Source organism: Elephantulus edwardii, unplaced genomic scaffold (genome assembly GCF_000299155.1).
Source record: "Elephantulus edwardii isolate Elephantulus edwardi_28Jun2011 unplaced genomic scaffold, EleEdw1.0 scaffold00284, whole genome shotgun sequence".
Taxonomy (NCBI): Eukaryota; Metazoa; Chordata; class Mammalia; order Macroscelidea; family Macroscelididae; genus Elephantulus; species Elephantulus edwardii.
In genome coordinates this window covers 2,635,314-2,659,364 of record NW_006400034.1, presented here as the reverse complement: position 1 = coordinate 2,659,364, position 24,051 = coordinate 2,635,314, and the positions used below count along the sequence as shown (strand labels likewise).

The 24,051-nt window shown below is 48.7% G+C and overlaps 1 protein-coding gene across 1 annotated transcript in view; it reads right to left on the bottom strand.

Annotated features, from left to right (window-relative positions):
• The window catches only part of DTX4 (deltex 4, E3 ubiquitin ligase), a 47,053-nt gene that overhangs the window by 3,828 nt on the left and 19,174 nt on the right, over nucleotides 1-24,051 (bottom strand). Inside the window, exons 3-7 of the mRNA XM_006900428.1 lie at nucleotides 17,974-18,035; nucleotides 17,487-17,648; nucleotides 12,213-12,274; nucleotides 11,196-11,348; nucleotides 7,164-7,325 (exon numbers count right to left, since the gene is read on the bottom strand). Coding sequence (XP_006900490.1) covers nucleotides 7,164-7,325; nucleotides 11,196-11,348; nucleotides 12,213-12,274; nucleotides 17,487-17,648; nucleotides 17,974-18,035 — 601 coding nt within the window. The remainder of the gene's footprint in view (nucleotides 1-7,163; nucleotides 7,326-11,195; nucleotides 11,349-12,212; nucleotides 12,275-17,486; nucleotides 17,649-17,973; nucleotides 18,036-24,051) is intronic.

The window sequence follows — 24,051 nt, the reverse complement described above, 5'->3', positions numbered from 1 at the left end:
ATTATGTTTATCGTAAGAGTATGGAATGAGGGTTGCAGAGTGGATTATATTTGGGGGTGGGGGATGGGGTTGGGGGAAGTGCAGGGGGGACTGTGTACCAATGAGGGAGGTTTTTTTGCTTTTCAAGGAGAGGAGCTAACGGGGTGGGGGATGGGGGCGGGGAGAAGGGTGCGACAATGAATGAATGGAATTCCAAAATCTCTGTAGATGTTCATTGAAATGAAAAAGAAATAAATCTCCCACCAAACGTGTTATTACCTAATGCCCCTATGGAGCAAACCATCTCAGGACACTGGTAAGACACAGGCTGAATTGAACAAAGCTTAGCAAAGGCCCAGAATGCATTTATAGGTTCCTCTGAGAAGCTCATGAATAGCAAAGACATTTCTCCTAATAATGGTGCACAAAGGTTCATGTGTGCACATAAATTCTGAACACCCGTGTCTGTTCCAGGGTATGCAGAACCCTGTCAAAGAAACAGCTCAGGATAAAACCACTATTGTTGTTGTTGTTATGTGCTGTCAAGTCAATGGAGACTCACACTGACTCTGAACAATGGATCTGAACCTGTCCTATCCTGTGCCATCTTGACCACCTCCAACACCCTTCAATCCACTATTAACAATAACAATAATGTGCCAATCTATCTTGTTGTAGGTCTTCTACTTTTCACACTGGCTCTCCACCTTTCCAGCTGTGTACTGATAGATCCCTGGAGTTACTGGCATAAGTATTGTACACAGCTGATAAAAAAAAATAATAATGCATGTACTAGATGATTATATGAGTAGGTGAGTAGGTAAATGAGTGAGTGAATGAATGATAAAACTAAAAGAGAACGTGAGTTTTTCATTTCTCTTTATATTGCAATAGATCCATGATGAAAAATTCTGACTGATTTAAAAAGGAAGATCCAAGGTTTCCCATGATGTGGCAAACTGAATAGCATGATAAGGGTCTCAGATAAGGAAAGTTCACTGTGAGCTTCCAGGGTTGACCACGCCTGTTAAAATTTCATATTCAGATAAAGCTGATACAAAATGCACAACATCTCTAACAGTACGGCTGTTTCTCAGCTACGCTTCTGGTCTGAAAGGCCGAGTCTAATTACAGCTCTCCTGCTCCTCTCTACCCGGCGCTGGCCGGCTTTATCGGTTCAGACGCGGCTTGGCACCACACCAGCAGGCCGTGTGCTCCTGCACAACCCCAAGCAGAGCAGTCACGACTCTGCTAGAAGTCTCCCCCAGGCAATCATTCTCAGCAGAGAGGACAGAGCTTAAAGGTCTCAAGTCATCCTGAGACCTGAGACCGTGCAGTGCTGGGGGTCTCCAGGCAGGTGGCTCTGAGCATCCTGCTACCATCCTTTGTGGTGGTCTTGAAGGTGCTGACAGCTGAGAGCCGCATCCCTTCATGCAAAGTTAGGGTTTCCTGGAGGGGCGGCCTGTGGTACCTCCATGCCCTGCTGCAGCCTGCTCCTTAATCCTGGTGCCAGCCTCTCAGGGCTTGACTGCTCTGACCTCTGCCCACCTCAGTCTGACCTAAAAAATCCAAACCATAGGGAGAACTTGTGGCCTGGCGGCAAGAAGCTGTGCTGCAAAATCTCAAAGGTGTACAGTTTGAATCCACCAGATACTTTGCTGGAGAAGGAGGGGCAATCTCATCTTGTGCCAGTCAGATCTGATTCGACAGCAGGCATACACAAAAAAAAAGCCCCAAAATACAACAAAACAAAAACCAAACCAGTTGATTGTGACTCACAGCGACCCCATGTGCTTTAGCATAGAACTGCATTCCACAGGCTCTTCAATGAATGTGACCTATTGCAGGTGTGCACAGCAGGCAATGTCTGGGGCTGCTAATTGAGAGACTGGCAGCTTGAACCTACCAGCCATTCCAAGGGAGAAGGATGAGCAGTCTCCTCCCGTAAGGATTTACAAGTTCAGAAGCTTCTCGAGGAGCATTAGGACTTGGACTGACCTGAGGGCAGCAGGTCTGGGTGGGTTCAAACTGCAAACCTTTGGGTTAGAAGTCTAGTGATTAATTAGTTGGGCCATCCAAGGAACGAATGAACCCAAGCCACTGTTATCAGCTGCTCCGACTTGCAATAGTCCTCTACTGAGTTTCCGTAGTTGTAAATGTGTGTGTGAGTGTAAGAACCCCCTTCAGTTTGAACCACAGTTGGAAGATAGACTTCTCAGCAATGCACTTCCTCACTTCCTTTTGATTCCCATATTTTTACTGGAAGATTAATTAGGAAGTTTTGTCCCCCAGCCGGCAGCTCCAGAATCACTCGCAGTGTCTCATCTGCCACTAGAGTCAATGAACCCTTTCACTTCCTTGCCTCAGGCCTTTCCCCTCTTCTGACCCTGCAGAACTTGGACTTGGCAGTGGTCTCCTCACAGACCTCGCCTCATCATCAATACTCTCCATAATCCTAATCATACAGTCTCTATAAATCTAATCCCTCACGCAGCAGCTGCAGGGACTGGGCATACCCTGACCAACAGTTCATGCCATGCCTCGAACATTCAGACCCTTTCTTATCTGGCTGCAGACCTTCTGTCTGTTTTTCCTTCTGTGTTTCCTTCATGCCCCTCCTATCCTTCCATTTTGCATGTCCTAGGGATGATAGAAGGAAAATTGATGCCTTTGAGCTATGGTGCTGGAGAAGAGTATTGAATATACCTTGAAATGCCAAGAAAATGAACAGGGTGAAGCCGGGCTACTCCTTGGAGGCAAGGATTCTGAAGCTTCGTCTGACATACTTTGGACATGTTGCAAGGAGGGACAAGTCCTTGGAGAGGGATGTCATGCTTGAGAGGGTGGAGGGACAGCGCATGAGAGGAAGACTCTCGACGAGATGGATTGGCTCAGTGACTGGGGTGATGGAGGTAGGTGTGTCGGAGATGGTGAGATTGGCACAGGCTAGGGCAGGGTTTAGGGCTGTTGTACATGAGGTCACTCTTGAGTCAAAGGCAACTCACTGGCACATAACAACAACAACAACAGGCCTCTCTATGTATGCCGTGGACAAAGTGCAGCCAGAGTGCTCCCTGGAGGCAAGGATGGCAAAGTCACATCCCACATACTTTCTTCATGTTGCCAGGAGAGCCTGTTCCTTGGAGAGGAACATCATGCTTAGAAAGAGAGAGAGTCAGCGAAAGAGAGGAAGACCCTTAACAAGACAGACAGACATAGTGACTGAAGCAATGCGGTCAGTATATCAGAGATGATGAGGACAGCCCAGGACAGGACCGGGTTCAGATCTGTTGTTCACAGGGTCGCTATGAGTCATGATCGACTTGACAGCATCTAACAACAACAGGCCCCCACTGCGTTTGAGCTGGAGAACTAAGGAGATTACAGGACACACTGCGAACTGCCAGAGAAGCAAAAAAAATCTCTCTTGAAAAGCAGCCAGAATGCTCCTTCGAGGCGAAGACGGTGAGACTCTGTCTCACATACTTTGGACATGTTATTTGGAGCGGTCAGTCCTTGGCAAGAGATAACGTGCTTGGAAAAGTAGAACAGCAGAGACAAAAAGGATGGACCCTCAACAGGATGGACGGACAGACAGCACGATTTGGCCCATGGGCTGAAGCACTGCGGAGGTAGAGAGGTTGGTGCAGAGCTTCACTCTGCTATACTTCGGGCTGCTGAGTCAGAACAAACTCCATGGCGCCTAACAAAACAACAAGCCGCAAGAATGAACAAATCAGCCTTGGAAGAAATACAACCAGGATGCTTCTCAGAAGCAAAGAGGATGAGACCTTGGCTGACTGACTTCAGATGTCATCAGGAAAGACCCAGCACTAGAAAGGACGCCAAGGTTGCCACAGTGCATGGGTGGTAACTGTGAAAAGGACCCTTGCTGGGATAGACCAACTTCAGCCTAACAACAGTCATGAAGGTGGTGACCGCCCACACCGCCATGCATTCTGTGACGTATCAAGCTGTTATAAGAACTGAGCCAAGGAAGCTATCAACAACAGGCCTTACATGAAACTTATCCCCGTGTAACTTCCCTACTGTCCTCTCTAACTGTGTGTGTGCTCCAATGCCAATCGTCACACTCCATTTCTTCATTTATCACTCAAGGATCACGCAGGAAACCCTTGACCCTATAAAGCCTTCTCAGACCGTCGGACAGCCAGACAGGAGGCCTCCTTCGAATCACAAACATGCACCTTGGTGCTACGGCTGGTACCCACCAAGCACATTCAAAACCTCTGCATGTGAGGGTCCCCAGCTATACAAACGAAGAAACCAGGCTCAGAAAGAGGACTGGTTCTTCAAAGTCACCAGTTAATGAAGAGTCAACCTGATGCGTGCTCCAGTTCCATCAGACTTTGAAGATCTTGTGCCTTCTTCCACTTTGACCACAGGACCACGTTGTTGTTGTTATTGGGTGCCATCAAGTCAGAAATGACACATAGCTGACCCTCAGGTGGTTTTTAAGAGGCAGGAAATCACACAGGAGATTGTTTGTCCTCTTCTAGCGAGCAGCTGGTGGATTTGAACTGTGTGTGTTTGGGGATTGCAGTGTAGATTCTTACCACCAGGCCACCAGAGTTCTCCAGATGCTCATGTTAGGAGTTATTATTGCACTGCAATTCCAAAGGCGTGCAGTTCAAACCTACCAGCTGCTCTGTGGGAGAAGGATGGGTGGTCTCCTCTTATATGAGTTACTGCCTCTGAAAACCCACCGAAAGGTCAGCTATGGGTCAGTTCCAACACAAAGGCACACAACAACAACAACAGCAGCATTACTCAACCCCTACCCCCAGTACCACGTGGTGGGACAGAAAGAAGGCTCCTGGAGCAGGCTGCCCAAATGCCATCGATCATTAAAACGCGCAGGGATTCTGTTCAAAAGTAAAGACGCCGAGGACCCACAGCACAGCCCTTCACTCACACCTATCTTGGTGCACATGCTCCTCATTTCACCAGCTGCTTGTCCGTCTGTCACATTGTGGTGGCTGGTACGCAGCTATGATGCTGGAAAGCATGCCACTGGGGTTTCTAATACCAGCAGGTGCATGCACGGTGAGTAGGTTTCGGCAGACCTGTAGGCTCAGATACACTAGAAAGAGAAGCCCGACAATCTCCTTCCAAAAGTTAGCCACTGAAGACCCTACAGACCACAAGAGATGGACTCAGGCGACATCATGAAGAGGGTGCAGGACCAGGTGATGCCGAGTTCTGTCATCAGCAGTGAGAGGGACCTGGACAACAACTGACAGCAATAACACTGCCTCATGAATGCTGCGGATTTACGTTTCTTTGGCTGGCTGGAAAGCGCTGGAGGAATGAGCACATTTTACTCCGTTTTATCACATCTCCCTGTTTTATTTCCTCCATGACACGTATCACTCTTTGGAATCATTTTGTTTATTTGCTGGTTTTCTTTTTCCTTCCAGTAGACCGAGGCCACCGAGCGACCCATCCTTGGGTTTGTTTAGCTCACCACCAACACTCCCAGGAAACGGGATACATCTGGACCATCATCCATACTCAAATGTTCGTCAAATAAAAGACAAGAGAAGAAGAGAGGGAAGAGGGAGGGGAGGGGAGCTGATTAGTTAAATAAGCGAGCCCAGTAAGCACCCCAACAGTTAGATATTTAGAGGCAGATTTAATGTGTGAAGGAGGGGCTACATACACACTTGCCATCAGGAATTCTGCCCACATTTGTTCCTTTGGACTCTTTTTCCAGGAATCAGCAGAGGGAATAAATGTCGACAAAAATCAAAGCCAAAGAGTATCAGTCGAATTACATATGCAGATGTAGTCTCCCCAAGGATTTCTATTTCTAGAAAATGATTCCACAGCTATACTCACATCCGTACAAGGCTATTCATTACAGAATTATTTGTTGCAGCAAAAGGCTGAGAACAAGCCACGTGTTCACCAGATGGATGCTGTGGAAGGAGTCCCTGGCGATGTAAAGGGTTAAGCGTTCGGCTGTTAAATGGAAGGTTGGCTGTTTGAATCCACCCAGAGGTACCTCAGAAGAAATGTGACAGGATGTGAAAACTCCTGCGTCAGAAGTTCTACTCTGACCCAAATGAGGCTGCTAGGAGTTGGGAGAATTAACTCCAAAGCAAGTTGTTAGTGAGAATACATATTGGTAAAATGGTGAAGAGGAGGAGTTGGTAGGAGATGACTGAGTATTAATTATGGTGCATTTGAGATAACGTAAGAACATGAGAGAAGGTTCTCTCTACACTGTCATGGAAAGGTCTACAGGTTATGCTGTTTACTGAAAAAGCTGGGCACAGAACAAGACTTCTCTGATGTTGCCCTTTGTGGATGCAGTCTTTATGGCTTGTTGTGTTTTGGGTTTTTTTTTCTTATGCACAAAGTCAGTTTAAAGATCATGCCAGCTTAAAGACTGAGGTATGTCTTTTCAAGAGCTTTTCACTTGCTTCATACGTGTGTAGGGAGCTCTGGTGGCCTGGTGGTAAGAAGCTGTGCTGTAATCCCAAAGGCATGTGGTTCACATCCACCAGCTGCTCTGCAGGAGAAGGACTGGCAAGCTCCTCTGTGAGATTTGCTGCTTCTGAAAACCCGGTGAAAGGTCGGCTATAAGTCAGTTCTGACTCGACGACATACAACAACAACAGGTATGTCAAAACTGGACAATGAGTAAGAAAGACTGAAGAAGAACTTGATGCCTTTAAATCACGGTGTTTGGTGAAGAGTCCTGGAGATGACGGACTACCCAAAGAACAAACATGTCTGTCCTGGGGCAAGTGCCGGCAGCACGCTCCTTAGAGCCAGTGGCAGTGAAACTTTGTCTCACATACTTTGGGCAGAAAGTCAGTCAAAGAGAGCAAGACGCTCGAGGAGGCCGACTGACACAGTGACTGTAGCCAGGACCTTGAACATGGCGCTCGTGCAGGATAGGGCAAGGTTCAAATCCGTTCACGCTGTAACTGTGAGCTGTACGGTCAACTCAACAGCACTTCAGACTACCAAGTGCAGTGGATACCTGGAGGACAGGCAGAAGTAACAACGGGGGAAGTAAAGTGGGGGGAGGACACTGGGCAGATGGAGGATGAGGGCGGGAAAGAGGCTTTTCAGGATATGCACCAATCGGATTTTATTAGTACAGATTCAAACATAACAGAATCAAAGGTCGAGGGCTGCGGCGGGCTCACCTGAATGCCGGGCGGGATGCTGTAGATGATGCGGATGGTTTTGCAGTCCGGATGGCCCGGCAGCGAGTGGGGAATGAGGTGGTATTCCATCTTCCCCGGGGGCTGAGTGCCTGTCTTCACTCCATAAATGGTCTTACAGGTCGGACACTGCAAACTCCCATCCTGAAAAAGCAAGGTTGGCAGACTTAGATGGGGGGACAGCTTTGATACTAATGCAGAGATGGTACTTTGCCGCCCTGTCTGTTAATGAAGAGGCTGCGGATGCAGGGATGTAGGGGCCTGTGGCTTCACAGTAAGGCCTGAGAAAGTCTTTCCTCAAAGGCAGGAGAGCCCAGAAAGGAAGTCTTCCTCCCAGGCTCCTTCAAAGAAGAAGGGAAATGTGGATGGAGCAGTGTGTAAGAACCACCACCACTCAGCTGGGATCAAAGTTCCCCATGACATCATCTTCTGGGGGAAGCCAGGATCCTCTGCGAGCTATTTAGAGACATTCAACTCAAGCTCTACTCACTGAAATAAACAGCTCAGGCTCAAGGGCACCAAAGCAAGTTGCTCTGTGATCAAAGAATGTGGAAGCAAGGCTTTCGGGACCGGAGGTCATGCCCTGCCAGGCTTGAACCTGCTTCTTGACCTTGGGGGAACCACTGAACCTCTCTCTGAGCCCATTTCCCCTCCTCTTCTATGGAGAGAAAATAAAAATGCATACTTCAAACTATCAGTGCTAAAGAGAACAAAGGAGAATGTTTCCACAATATTTATAAAACACCACGGAATTAAATGCAAAGAGTTCTGGAATTTTCTGGGATACAGCCATCAATGTAGAAATGACATGCTAAGAAACCTCTTTAAGCTCCAAACAGTCTGTTAAAATGCAGGTTCCAGTGAATCCCTGCAGCATAAAGTCAGGAACATGAGAATGGGAGTGAGACTTGCCCTGTCCATCAGTCATGCAGAACCACTATGCGCAAGTCTCTTTGAGACAAAGAAAATGTCCATGGTCAATGGTCCATCCATGAGAAACTTCAAACAAACACGCTGAAGATGAAGGAATAAAATTATAGTCATGATACCAAGAAATGAACTTGATAAGTAATAGGAGAAATAACCGATGTTGTTGCTCATTGACACTGAGTCATAACTGACTCACAGCTGACCCTCCAGTGGGTTTTCAGAGGCTGTGAATCATATGGGGACACTGTCCATTTTTCTCCTATGTAGCAGCAGGTAGATTTGAACCGCATGTCTTTGGATTGGCAGCGTCACTCCTTATTCACTAAGCTGCCAGAGTTCCCTTTCACGCCCTGTAAAGTATGTATTCTTTTCTATTATCTGATGGGAAATGAGGTAACCACAAGGAGGAAAGAAATCTGCCCAAGGTCATTCAGCTTAATTCTTGAAGTCTCAGTCAGTTGTCCCTGTTGCTCCTGTAATTTTCTATTACGTCAGAGAAGAACAGAGTAGTCTTGGAAATCCAGATCGCTTTGGGATGGGGAGACACTAGGGAACTCTCAGACTCTGATGGAATCCAAGCTGGACCTGTAGAAGCCAGTAGAGTTATAATTCATGGAAATAGGATATAAGAAAGAGTACGAGCACAACCGACAACTTAGGAAAACATTCACACATGCAACAGAGAGAATGATTTCCATGGGAGAGGTGATGGCTAATTTCACGTCAACCTGGCTAGGTTAATGGTTATCAGTGGTTTGACTCCTAGTATAGTTGTAACTACATGTGATTGGATCAACAGGCCTTGAGGAGAGTAGATTCCACAATTTAATCTACTGCAATGTGATACGTAGTACTTGACCCAAATAGCACACACGTTGTATGCTTTCTGCAGACTGTGCAAGCCCCTTGGATGTTCGCTACCCCTGGGCTGTGGGGGCTATATATGTGAGCATGTTATTTATGTGGTCACATCATATGTGAAAAATACGGTAACCACCTTCCCAGTCCACAGTGCAATATAACCAATCAGTTGAGTTCTTACCATAAGAGTGAAGGGTGGTCACTTTTGAGTTAAAGAAAGCTCAGAATAGACCTAGAGATACATACACACAGGGAAGGCAGGGGGCATCTGAAGACCCCCTCCCGAGCATTGCCAGCAGACACCAGAGACAAGGAGAGAAGCTCGCAGAAGGAACCACCACAGCTAAGACCCTGATGGGTACTGAGAGGAAATAAATTTCCATTCTTCAGAGCTACGCACTTAGGGTATTTCTGTTCCAGAAGCACTTGAAAATGATGCTGTGGTGGGTTATTCAATGTGGCTCTTCTAGCCATTGGTTTTGACTTTTACCACATGGCTAAGTAGAACTATACTACTGCAAAGTGGCTGCGGCCCCACCCAAAGCATTGGGTAGTCTGGATTGTTTACTAATAATACAAATAAGTAAACGGCACCTTTTGGTTGGGAATAGGCAAATAAGGTGTATGGGCTGCTAGAACCCAAGTTAGGACAAGGTTTTCATCAGAGAGTCATCAAGAGTCGTCATTGACTTGACGCCATCTACCAGTAATAACAGACCACTAACAAGCGGATTGGTCAGTTCTGCCGTCCAATCAGGCTGAACTTGAGCAGGTTCAGGGGCCAGAAATAGCAAACCTGCTTCCATTAAGAAAGAAGTACAGAGTGCGGTACATCCTTTTGGGCTAGAGATTGCTGTGTGGGATGGACATGGGATCAGACCAGCAGCAGAGGCGGCAGAGAATCCAGGGACCAACATGAAACAGGGCGGAACTAGACCTGCCGTCCTGCGGAGCCAGATTGAGGGCTCTCTTCCGAACGCACTGGTGGAGGGGCTGGTATAGATGTCATCGCTGGCAAGACTAACAGAACTTGAAACACTGGCCCAGAGTCACAAGGCAGTGCCAGTGAATCTGAAGGGCAGAGGGCCTTCAAGTACAACCTAGAAGATATTCTGACTAAAGACTTGTATCCTGCTTCCATTCTGACTTGTTGCCCATTAACTTCCCTAATAAATTCCATAATCGTGACTATTCCATTTGAGTTCTTTGTGGCTTATTCAACATGTATCAGCAAGTTCAATGGTAGAGCAGTGAGGTCTATGGGAGAGACAGTCAGTGCTAGAACTGATAGACGCAATCCAAAGATGTGGAGGAATGTCTTGTCTCATAGGAATTAGTTTGGGGTTGTTATTTTTGAAGGAAGCTCTTTACCTAAGTGGAATTGGTGGTGGAAAGGCCTCACTCCTCCCATGCAGGCTGCACTGTTTTTACAGAAACTAAGATAAGGGAGCTTTGGTGGATTAGTGGTAAGGAATTGCACTGCCAACCTAAAGGTACATAGTTCAAAACCACCAGCTGCTCTGTGGGAGACTGATGGGCAATCTCCTCCCATGTGGAAACCTGCTGGAAGGACAGTTATGGGTCACTTCTAATTTGATGGTAATTAACAACAATAAGAAGACAGGACACTCCCACATCCCCAGAAAATAGCCCTAATAACACATTTCTAAGTAACTGCTGATTAATGAACAAGACACGCATCAGAACAGCTTGTCTGCTTCTCCACCAGCCAGAGCCCAAGGACAGAGACCCCAAGTGTACTCAAACAACAGGCTCTAATGCCTTTAGAGAGGGTCAAACTGAAAATCAAAGAAATGTGGAGATGAAAGAGTTACTGGAAAATCTATCTCTGCCGAATGAATGAAGGTTCACCAGAGGCCTGCACTGATATGCACACTCACTGATGGATCTCCCTTCATACCCAGCAACGGATCACAGCCTACTCCCTTCAGAACCTTCATGGGTAGGCGGGTAGTTCACAACCCTCAGGCCACTTTACCCAAGATGGTGACTGAAGAAGAAGTAAATTATTCCACGAGAAGGTGAAAACACTAGAATCTTGGAGTCATCAAGACACTAGACACTGTTGCTGAGCACTGATCTTGTTGAGGGCAGTCCCACCTGCACTGCGGGGTATGTTTCTCTCAGACTCCTCCCATGAACCAACCTGGCTCCGTGACCCCTCCCACCCCTCCCCCCCAGGGCCCACAGGCCAGCACTGACCTTGTTCCCATTGTTGTACATGGCAACTAGGCAGTAGATGTGGTAGATGTGACCACATCTGGACAGCTTGCCCACCAGGTCAGGCTTGACCGTCGGCTGCGGGCCCTTGTAGCCCGAGGGAGCCGTGAGGCGCTCCATACAGATGGTGCAGTCCTGGGGGTCAGGAGAGGACAGAAGAGAAAAGCCCTTCAGATGCGGCTCAGCCTGGGCAGGGGGGACCTTTCCACGGCAGCTCCCCAGTGACCTCAACTGGTCACATGTCTAACTATTATCAATCCTCTTCTCAAGAACCTGCAAGCTAGAGTTTATGTGCCCTTTCATCTCTCTTTACACGAGAGAAATCCCAGCATCATTTCTGGTAGATGTGCATGTTAACCTGGGCTCCCTGCCTAAAACACGTGGCCACGCAGTATCCTTCCAACTCATCCTCCAGTTGCTCATGAAGGAAACAAAGGTTTGCTGGTAGACCTATTGGCATGTTATAGTTAAGCTCAACTTTCATAAAGGGAATCATATTCCAAGCCTGGGTTTCCAGCCTCAGCCCTACTGACATCTGGGGCCAGAAGTTTCTTTACTGTGATGGTGGGAGACACAGGCACTGTCCTGCTCCTTATAGGGTATTCAGCAACACCCATGCCCTCTATCCACAAGATGCCAATAGTCTCAGTAGCCCCGGAGACTAAAAATGTCTCCCTGGGAGTGGTGGTGAAGGTGCGTGTGTTGCAAGACTGTCCCTCGTAGAGAGCCACTGGGGGATGTCAAATCCAAGTGACAAGGAGTCCTGGAGCTGATCACACTGATACCTGAGCCTTCTGTTCAGACAGCTTCTAATTGCTCAGCACTCTGCGGCACCAGTAACTGGAGGAGGGGAAAGTCACAGTGGTGGTTCTGGACGGAGAACCGCAGAAGCTCTGACCGGCTCTGTGCTAGGCTTGACCCCGAAGGCATCTCCCGCTGCACCCTGCAGGAAATGACTTCCAAGGACATGCTCGCGGATGACCCCTCCGCTTCGCTCACCTCATCTGGAGGGTGCCGGACTTTCTGCAGATACTTCTTCAGCACTTCCTCTGGAGTTTTCCCTGTGGGGACAGGGAGAGCAGTGGGTCACCAGTGCAGAGGTAAGGGGCCTAACAGCCTCACACAAGCTAGACACTCCATAACCTGGCCAGCTTCCAGAGTTAATGCCAACTCATGGTGACCCCATGTGTGTCAGAGTAGAACAGGATCTGAGGTCCTCAGCTGCTGGTTTTTGGGAAGTAGAACATCATCAAGTCTCTCATCTAAGGCATCTCTGGGTGGACCTGAGCCTCCAACCTTTCAGTTAACCATCTGTCCCACCCAGGGTCTTTGCAATGACTTCCTTTCCATTTGAAAGATGGACAATGAAAAAGGATGACATTATTGTCATGACAGGAGTCCAGAACGAAGGCTGCATAGTGGAGTGGACTTGGGGAAAGGGACTGTGTAACAATGAAAGACGTTTTCTTTTCCTTTTCAAAGGAAAAGCGAACTGGCGGGGAGGCTGGGCAGGGAGAAAAGTGCAACAATGAATGAATGGAAACCCAAAGTCTCTGTAAACTTTCATTAAAATTAATTAATAGTAATAAAAAAGAAAAAGCATGACAGAAGAATCAATGCCTTTGAAGTGTACTGCTGGATAAGAGTCCGAATAGCCCCTGGACTGCCAAAGAACCCGTATGTGGGTCGTGGAGGAAGAGTAAACAGGGTGCTTGCTCCTTAGAGTTCGTCTCACACACTTTGGGCATGTTGTCAGGAGGGGCAAGTCCTTGGAGACAGACATCACGCTGGGAAAGGGGGAGGGTTAGGAGAGAGGAAGACCCTCAACTAGATGTACTGTCACAGCGACTGTAACAATGGCCTTGAGCACATCAGAGATCACCAGGACGGTGCAGGACAGTGAAAGGCTCAGGTCTATTCTTCACAGGGTCACTGGGTCATGGTTGACTTGAAGATTCCTAACAATAACAACCCCCAGGGACTTGGAGCAGGTCACAGAAGGAGGTGACTGGCCAGCTCTGAACATGAAAGCCCCTTGGAATTCATTCTGCAATTGGTTTTAGATTTTTAAGAATACAGGAGCCAGAAGAGGCCAGGGAGGTAGTCAGAGGGAACAGAAAGACAGAAAAATTGATGCCTTTGACCTGTGGTATTGGGTTAGAATACTGAATATCCCATGGGCTGCCAAAGAACAAATAGATATGTCTCAGAGAAGGTGCAGCCGGAGTGCTCCATGGAGGCAAAGATGATAAAGCTTCATCTCACATACTCTGGGCATGTTGACTGGAGAGGCTATTCCTTGGAGAGGGACATCACACTTGGGAAGGCGGAGGACGGCAAAGGAGAGGAAGACCCTCGACCAGGTGGACTGACACAGTGACTGCAGCAATGGGCTCAGGTGTCGGAGACTGTGAGGATGGCACAGGACAGGAGAGGGGGAAGATCTGTTGTTCACAGGGTCACTGTTAGTTGTACGAGACTCGAGGGTGCTTAACAACAACAACAACAACAACAACAACTTTTCAAATGAGCTCATTTGAGGGAGTTTCTCTACTTTCTAACTGAAGAGCCTGAACTAGCCCAAAGGCTCCAATGAGAGAAAAGATTTGAAAATACAAGCGAAAACTTCAATGTTAGCGGGCCATCGAGTCTGTCATGGGTCACCGCACCCTGTGTGCCACAGGGCAGATCTGAGCACCACTGAATTTTCTTGGTTGTAACCTTTGTGAAAGATGTCTATATGCCTTTTCCTCCACAGTGTCAAAGGTGGATTTGAATCTTCAATATTCAAGTTAACAGAGACAGGAGTACCTTGTAAACTGCTAAATACATAATAGGTATCCTTACTGCATTCAAGTTTAATGGAATCCTAGGTTGTCTCATCTAGAATGTGCTGTCAGATATTTTTTTAAAATTTTGCAGTCAGGAAATAACGGGATGCATTGCACTGTGAAAAATCTGCAGTTAGGGACCTCTTCAAAGTATTGAGGAGTAATGATGTCAGTTTGAGGACTAAGGTGCATCTGATTCAGGCCATAGTCTTTCCAAACAATTGTTATGCATCTGAAACTTGGACAATGAATAAGGATGACAGAAAAAGAACTGATGCCTTTGAGCTGTGGTGTGGGAGAAGAGCACTGAACATCTATCTCATGGACGGCCAAGAGAACAAGCAGATATGTCTTGGAGAAGATGCAGCCGGAGTGCTCTTTGGAGGCAAGAATGATGAGGTTTCACCTCACACACTTTGGGCATGTTGCTAGGAGGGGCTATTCCTTGGAGAGGAACATGAAGCTGGGAAGGGTGGAGGGTCAGCAAAAGAGAAGACCCTTGACCAGGTAGACGGATGCAGTGACTGTTGCAACGGGCTCTTGTGTATCAGGAAGTAGGAGCATGACGCAGGATAGAATAGGGTTCAGATTTTTTGTTTATAGGGTTGCTGTGAGTCGTACTCAACTTGAAGGCACCTAACAACAACAGTAGAAACCCAGGAAGTCGTGATCCACGGCTTCAGGAATGTCTTCCACTGGTTGACAGTGGCCTACAGCAGGGAGGGTGGAAAAGGTAACAAAAATCCTGCCACACTCCTATCATTTCATTATTGCTTTGGATGTAGGACCCTTACAAGCCAGCCCGGTCTGGAAGCACCAACCCAAACCAAACGTAGTGCTATCAACTTTTCAGATGTCAGCCTCTTCGTGCCCCTCCCCTCCCAGGGACTTCAGTAAGACTCAAAAGGCGGATGGAATCTATGCCATCCTGAGCCACTTTCAACCTCTCTACACCTCCATTCTTCTACCTGTAAACTGGGGAAGAACAGGAGCACCTACTTCAAAGAGTTGCTGTGCTGAGTCATCAATGATTAAATGATTCGATTTCGCAGTGTGCCAGGTAAGGCCCACAATGCGTGATTAATGATATTAACAAGAGTGGGAATGTATACACGCCTGTCATTTCCTATTAGACGATGGGGAAGACAACGGCTTGCAAGTTCATTTAAGCAGAGGCGTTCTGACAGCCCGCAAAAGTAGGCCAAGCGTTTGGGGAAGAGCATCATGCAGCAGCGAAGAGCCGGGATGCAGGTCCTCCCCTCCCGCTGCCCCACTTCTTGGCTAATAATCCCACTTCTATTAATTGAGAGCTTATTATTTCCCAGGCCCTGGGCTAAGAACACTATGCATCTCATTCCACTTAAACTTCATAATAACTTTGCAAGGCTGCACATTTAAGGGTATGGTGGTCAAAACACCTAACAGCCAATACGAGGATTCAGAATAGCACAAAGCTCAGCTACCAACTTAGACGCTCCTGGTTCAAATCCACCTCATGTCACCAAGGAAGAAAGGCCTGACAATTTCCTTCCATAAAAATTACAGCCAAGAAAACTCTTGGAGCAATTCTACTCTAGAAACCCAAGGAGTTGGCCAGACATCAGTGGTGCTTGATGCTGATTTTGATTATGCTGATTTCGATTTGTCCCAGCCATCAGTCCACCCCAGTGCAGTAGCAGGGCTGACCGATGCCAGGGGAGGTACAGGTACCACCGTTTAGTTGCTGGGCTCTGGGGTAATAGGCTCCTGAAAGAGAGATAAAGAAGCTAGGGCTTCAGAGGGTGTAGAAGGACACAGAGTTTGGCTGTTTCCCCTCTGTGAGTGACGCATTCCAGAGAATGTCTGACAGACACTGATTAGAAGGTGGTTTTATTCCATTGCAAAGACAAGAAAACTGTGGCTCCACCTGGCTATATATGATGTGTAACTGATAGAGCCGGAGCTTGAATCCAGCCTGTTTTGGCTTCACCTTCAAAGCGATCTTGATCTTCAAGCACATTGATCTGTGCAGCACTTTGGTAGTGTTCACAGGAAACTGCACTGTTAACACAAAGGTGCTAACAGCCTTTCTGGTTGTTCACATCTGGCCCTGCAGGAGAAGGATGGGTGATCTCCTCCCGTGCCATTTATTGCCTCTGAAAACCACCTGGAGCATCATCTGACTCGACAGCAATTCATAAGTGTGACTGACCCTCTCTAATCTCATGTTAGGGAACTCTGGGGACCTCATGGTGAGAAGTTGCACTGCAATCCTGAAGGCACAAGGTTCAAATCCACAGTTGCTCCTGGGGAGAAAGATGGGCAGTCTTCTCTCATGTGATTTCCTGCCTCAGAAAACCCACTGGAGGGTCAGTCATGGGTCTGTTCCGACTTGATGGTCCTCAGCAACAAAACAACAACAACAACAACCACCCCATGTTAAGGGAGGTCTGGTGTCCTGGAGGTAAGAAGCTGCTCTGAAATCTTAAAGGCATATGGTTCAAATCCACCACTGCTCCACAGAAGAAGGATGGGCAATCTCTTCCCATACTGCCTCTGAAAACCCTCTGGAGAATCAGCTATGAGTCGGTTCCAACTCATCAACACAAAACAAAAACAACAATCCCATGTTAAACATTAAGGGAGTCTTACTAAATGAAAACTTATTTAATCCTATAAAAAGGCAAATGCTGACTTGATGCCAATGAGTTTGAATTTTGAGTTTTGTATTCTTTTAAGGGTCGCTGGTGGCCTCATCTGCAGACAGCTGCACTGCTGACCCACAGGCCATGCCTTGCTGTTGGCTGGAATCAACCAAGGGCTCAACAGGGGGAAAAAAAGGTGTCATCTTCACCCACGTGACCTACAGCCTTGAAAACTCAATGGAGGACTCACTTTGAGTCAGCTCTGATTTAAGGATTAAGTTTGAGTCTGAGGTTGTATTTTATTGGGGCTTTAAAAATATTTTGATGTTTCTGAATTTTTGCAAATTTTTATTTCCCAAAATTAAATACACTTTCGTAGAATCATCAGAGTTGACAAAATCCTATGTTTTGTGACATCAGTTGCTAGGAGAGGCTATTCTCTGGAGAGGGACATCATGCTTGGAAAGGTGGCAGGTTGGTCAAAGAGACCAAGATCTTCAGCTAGATGGGCTGACACGAGGCCTGCTGCAACGGGCTAAAGTGTGTCAGAGATGATGTGGACGGGTCAGGATAGGACAGGGTTCAGACATGTTGTTTATAGGGTCGGTATGAGTCAGACTTGACTCGACAGCTCCTAAGAATGACATAATCATCAGAACAGGTATACTGTCAGGTCCTCTGAGCTGATGGCTCAGTTAAGACACAGAGGGTTACCCTAGAGGAATGACACTCCGGGATGGAGGCAGAGCCAAAGCTCGGGGGGGCGGGGGGTGTCAAGTCTTCCAACTCCAGTACCCATTAGATTAAGAAGCTGGTACCTTTCTTGGCCTGCTTTTTGGTGGTCTTGCGGCTTGTGTTGGAAACGCCCGGGATGGATTTTATTTCACTCTTGCTGACAGGGGGTGGATGAAGGACCAGCTTCGGTGGCCTGGTGAGACACACTGGCAGCCCCGCCGCGCTCATCAGGATCCCAGTAATTCCTGGAAGAGCCGGTAAAGTGAAGGATTGGCTAGCGCCAAGCCCAACTCAAAGTCTTCCTTCTCTTCTTGCACTGACTCTCCTTCCCAGCAGATGGCGCGCCCACGTCTCTACCCCTACTAGTCTTGGAAATTGATCCAGCCTCTCATCTTCCACAGCATGCTTTGTTAAGACATCAATTATCCTCAAATTCCTCCTGCCCTCCCAAGGGAACCCATGAAATCCATTCTCTCTCCTTTGCAAATTCTCATCACTTTATGAATCTGTGTCCGAACTTTCCTTTCTCTTCCCTTGAGCTGATGCAGCCCACAGCTGGGTTTCGCTCACCTGCCAAGGCGGGGTTGACAGGACTGGACCCGTTCAAGTTCTTCACCGGGACAGTGGGAACCCTGTGGAAGGAATGAGCAGATACTTTAACATTTGCACAAGCAGGCCAGAATGGGCCAGTGCTGGGGCCCAAAACCTCAGCACCAGAGTCTGCCCTTACGGGAACTACTCATGTCAAGTGAACAAGCAGTCAGTTCTCAACACAGCAGCCGGAGGTGATGGCCTCATCCACGTTGGAGCATGCCACTCCTGCATGCGGGACCCTGTCATGGGTGCCCAATTTACTCCCAAAGTCCAAGGTCTAGATAGGCCTATATGGCCCCACGTGATTCCACCCGCTGCCGACATCCTGTCCCATCTGCTTATGTCTCTGACTTCATCTCACACTGCACACCCTCCTACGCACCAGGCATGTTCTTGCCTCTGCACCTTTGCAAATTCTGTTCCCTCTGCCTGAAACGCCCTTCCACCAGATGTCCATGGGGCTTCTCCCTTCAACTCCTTCAGACTGGGCTCAAATCTCATCTTCTTAGAGAGGATTTCTCTGGCTAACCTATTTAATGAACTCTGACACCAACCACCAGGGTATCCCTGGACTGAAAATAAACTATTAAGGCTTTGACTTGTAGCCAAAAAGTGACTGATTATTCACTTCAAAGGCATCCTAAAAAAGAACTCAAACTTACCATCTGGCGCCAGAATCAACTCATAGCTGACCTTTCATCGGGTTTTCAGAGGCAATAACTTGCATGGGAAGGTACTGTGTGCTTTTCTCCCACCGAGCAGCTGGTGGATTCGAACGGCACACCTTTGCCTTGGCAGCACAATTCCTTACCGCTAAGCCACCACAACGCCCCTGATGCTTTGTCTCAGCAGCTGTTGTTGCTGTCTACCGTTGAGTTGGAACTGACCCATAGCTGACCTTCCAGCAGGTTTTCAGAGGCAGTAAATCACATGGGACAAGACTGTCCATCCCTCCTGGCTCCTTACCCCTGAAGCAACTGGTGGATTTGAGCCAAGTGCCTTCAGGATTGCAGTGCAGTTTCTTACCACTAGGCCACCAGAGCTCCCTTGTCTCAGAAGGCAGGCCTCTTGGTTTACAGCCAATAGGTCACCACCATGACTATGGGGTGTAGTCCTACTTTGCAACACCTGGGGGTGCCACAGCAGGAACTGACTTGCCGTCAACTGCATTTGTTTGCTCACCCACTACTGTGTGCCACCCCAGGCCACCCTGTCCTCTCCTTTTCCCATGGAACGCTTGCTCTTCCAACCAAAGCTATTGCTTATGATGGGCTCTTCTAGAATGTAGCCCTATTAAGACAGACACCGCTACTTCGCTCAGAGCTGGCATAAGCAGCCACTCAATAAATACTTAGAAAATAAGAAGCAGGTTCAAACTTGGGTGTACAAAAAACCACCAACAGGGCCTGGAAAACAACCAGGACAAGAGTCCCAGACCTAAAGCAGAAGCTCCAGCGGAGGGACCAGGAGTCTCCCCAGAGGACCCTGAGATACCCGTTCCCCCGCCAACATGTGGAAACCATTGCTCCCCCAGCTGTGACTTCTCCTTTTCCCTGGGAAATATAAACAGGAGAGGCCTCGTTTCAGTTCTGCCTTCCCCCTCCCCTCCCCAGCAACTCAGCCTGGAGGGAGAGGGCACACACAGCTGCCTGGGAAAAGTGAGGCCTCCCACAGAGCTGGCCAGAAAAACATAAGGGCCTGCGGACAGATGGACGGGTCTTGCGCCATCCCTTGCCCCACCAGCTTCCACAGCTGGGTTTGGGGTGGGAGGTGGATGTGGAGAGGCCAAAGTCTCTGAGGCTTCAGGGAGCCAAGCAGCCCGAGAAGACTGAGTTCAACTATAGGTGTCAGGCTTTTTCTTTTTTTTTTTTTTGCTTACTCATCCATTCAGGAAATGTTCACAGAGCCCAGCTCTGTGTTGGGCACAACTGTGAACAAGATGTGGCCCAGTGCTTTGAAGGCCTTGGCACAAGCCGGGTATCTGTGCATTAGACTCACAAACACATAAAGAAGCTACCTCACACCAGTCACGGCTCTATCCACACAAACAGTACAGATGTATCTTCAAAACGCAAGGATTCATGCCAATGACTGTGCAACAGGCCCTCTCATTATCTCCATGTTCCCAGGGAGGGAGCTGAAGTACAGAGAGGTTAAGTAAACTTGACCCAGTTAAGGATCTGAACCCAGGAAACATGGTTCCTGAATCCAGGACTTAAGCACTCATGATGCCAGCGGCTTATGTCTTAGTGAGCCTTGTGACACCCCACACCACAGGCCAAGAACTCTGAGAGCGTGTCCGACAAACCCACGGCTAGCATAAACCCATACTGGGTCAGGCCCCGAGTCAAGAAGAACTGGAGATCTGGAGGCTGCAAGGAGGGCCGGGCACTCACAGGCACTCAGGGACGGTACCACCCTCCTCTATGAAGGAGAATATAAAATAACAGAATGGTTGGCCTCACGCAGGATGGGCTGGCCATAGACGGATGTCAGGGGTTTTGCTTCCCTGACAGGCCACCAGAGGCTACTTGCCTTTGGGTCAATCAAACTCAGGTAGCAGAGTGGAAAACTGAATTCAAGCCAAGATAAATGAGGCAAGGCAAAGCAGGGCTGACTGGACTCAGACTCTGTGGGTCTGCATCCAGCCCCACAGGGTCCTTGATATTAAATAATGTGTCCTTTTATTCCCCCCCCTTGTATGCCATGTCAGAACCAACTCATAGCTGACCCTCCAGCCAGTTCGCAGTGGCTGTAAATCACACAAGAGGACACTGCCTATCTTCCTCCACTGGAGATCCCGTGGATTTGAACCACGTGCCTTTGGGGTGGCAATACAACTCCTAACCACTGGGCCATGGAAGCTCCCCTAAAAACCTATAGTTGTTTGTTGCTATTGTGTGCCATGGTGTTGACCCAGAGCTGACCCTCTAGTAGGTTTTCTGAGGCGGTAAATCACATGGGAGAAGACTGCCAGCCATTTCCTATGGGGCAGCTGGTAGATTTGAACTGAGTGCCTTTGAGATTGCAGTGTAGCTTCTTATCACTAGGCCACCAGTGTCCCCCAAATCAGGTGCAAGTCCTAGCCCTGCCTGGCACTCATCAATCATTTTTCTGAGTTTCCATTTCTTGTCTTTAAAACCATGTGGGTCCTGACTTAGAAGGTACCAGGGAGACATGTGGAAGATGGCCCACAGGAGTACCTAGAGCAAAGTGGCAGCCTAACCCCTGGTTCCCTGGCCCCCTAGATCTGTGGAGAGGAGGCCGTGTAGAGGGGAGTGGTCCTGTGCCCTGTTCCCCTGCTCCCCACCAGGGGGCAGGACACACTGGCTAGTCATGTACCTATACTCCCTTGTCACCACCTCCAGGGCCCCCATGCAACTGATAAATAGCTGTGATCTGGTGACAAAAGCCACCATTGTTCCCATAAACTGGACTGGCAGGTTTCCACACCCAAGCTGGTCAACCAGGAAACAGCCCAATCCCCACAGCACACAGCGAAGGCCGCAGAGCAAACAGCAGAGCGGGGGCAAGGTCAGCGGAGAAGGCAGGCTCAGGGGCCCCAGGACACGTGCGGACACTGTAGTGTTCACACGTGGGAGAGATGCCTGTCCCCACCATGTCAGGAAAGAGGCTGTGGGGCAGACGAGCTTGTCCTCAGGCTCTGGGCTTGGGGAGGAGGGGAAGTCTTAAGAAATCCAGAAAACAGTGGCAGAAACACTGCACAGGGATTCTGGAAACCTATGCTCGTGAACCTTGGGGAGCACAGAAACCCGTGCTTGAGAACCAGGAGAAGCCTGGAAACCTGTGCATAAGAAACTTGGGGAGCCTAGAAATTTGTGCTTGAGTACCTCGGGGAGCCTGGAAACCTATGCTCCAGAACCTTGGGGAGCCCAGAAACCTGTGCTCCAGAACCTTGGGGAGCCTAGAAACCTATGCTCAAGAACCTCGGGGAGCCTGGAAACCTGTGCTCCAGAACCTCGGGGAGCCTGGTAACCTTTGCTCCAGAACCTTGGGGAGCCTGGGAAACTGTGCTGAAGAACCTTGGGGAGCACAGAAATCTGTGCTCAAAAACCTCAGGGAGCCTGGAAACCTGTGCTCGAGAACCTCAGCCACCGAGTTATTTCCATTCAGCCTCTCTTTACTTCCACGACCACTTGTTGAGTTGTTGTTGTTGTTATGTACTGTCGAGTCTAAACCAACTCATCTAATCCTCCAGTGGTTTTCAGAGGCAGTCAATCCCAAGAGAGTTGCCTGGCCATGCTTCTCCCACAAGGCAACTGGTGGATTTGAACTGTGTGCTTTTGGGATTGTTTCTTATCAAATGCCTTCAGAGAGCTGCACTGCCATCCCGAAGGCATGAGTTTCAAATGCACCAGCTCCTTGTGGGAAAGAAGAACAATCTCCCCCCGTACAATTTAGAGCCTCTGAAACCCTGCAGAAGGGTCAACAGTAAGTCAGTTCTGACTCGACAGCAATGAGTGGTGGTTCTGACGAACCCACGGTGGCCCAGTGGTTAGGAGCTCAGCTACTAGCATGACAGTTGAGGGTTCTAGCCCCCTGGCCACTCTGCAGGAGAAAGATATGGCTGGCTGTTTCTATAAAGATTCACAGCTTGGAACCCCTATGGGGTAGTTGTGCTCTGTCCCGTAGGGTCCCCAGGAGTCAGGATTGACTCAAGGGCAATGGGTCCCGGGCCTGAGGATACAGGATCTAGGTCAAACACGCCCCAACAGTGAGCCCTATGTATTAGTACTGGTTCCCATTTTGATGTCCCAATTGCCAGAGGAAGTTGGGTGGGGAAAGCTTTTTACTGCTCTAATATCTAAGTGTCTCAGACTTTTGAGGACATGAGGCAGATCCCCAGATTGCTGAGTGAACCCCCAACTACTGCTGCCCTCACCCCTTACCATCACTGGCAAGAATGGAGACCCTAAAGGGCAATGCATTCACTGTTGTCCACACTTGGTCTGGCGATTGCTGTTGTCCAGTGGATTCCAACTCATAGTGACCCCACATGTTACAGAGCAGAACTCCCTACAGTTTTCTTGATGGCAATAGCCAGTCCTTTCCTCCGCACAACCCTCACGCTCTCGGTCAAACACAAGCCCACTGTCGTGGTCACTGGGTCAACGCACTGTTATCATAGTTTCAATCCATCTGTGAGAGAGGCTGTGAGGATGGGGCAGGACAGAGCAAGGTCAAGATGTGCTGTTCACTCAGTGGTTATGAGCTGTCGTCCACTCGACAGAATATAACAGCAACAACCGTCCACAGGATCGGTGAGTAAGTTTGAGCGGTCAATGTTCTCACTAATGGTTGAGCACCACGCTGTCTGGGGTCACCCTGCCTGAGCCCTCATCCAGAAAAAGACACGAACCAAGTGGTCAGCATGCTTCCCACATCCTCTGGGCAACTCAACTCAGCGAGAGCTGCCTGAGCTCAATGACTTTCCAGCCAATCAGACCACCCAACTAACTGCCTCATTCTGCGAGGCTGTTCCCAGTTAGGAAGGCGCCAACTTTTAATCCCCACCTCTAAATTATGAAATTGTAAAAAAGAGGCGAGCTGGCAAGGAGACGGGAAGGAGGGTGGGAGGGAGGACATATTCTGTAGACACTATGGTGAGAAGCAATGTTTTCCTCGGAGTCCCCCCTAACCCAGGAATCCTAGGCTGGGAAGACAATGGTGTTTTCTCTGTGGTAACGAAGCCTGCTGGCGAGAGAGGGGCCTCCATTCCAGAGGAGAGGAACAGTGGGGAGCCCCCCACCTCACTGCTCAGCCCCCCTTTCTCTCCCTTTAGAAACTCGTGTCTGAATAATTCACTGGCTCTTTTGTTGCCATCCTCCCCTCCCTGCCTCTCCCCAAACCCTTCTCTTCATCCCACTTGTACTGCCCGCCCTGCTCGTCCTTTTTTTCCGTGGGAAAGTTGCCTGAAGAGGTCACGGGCGACGAGAGGAGGGGGACGGGGACATGTGACAACAGAAGGTCGATGGCAGCGCCAGACAAAGGGAGCAAACACGCCAATTAAATGGCCAAGAAAGGCTGGAGGAG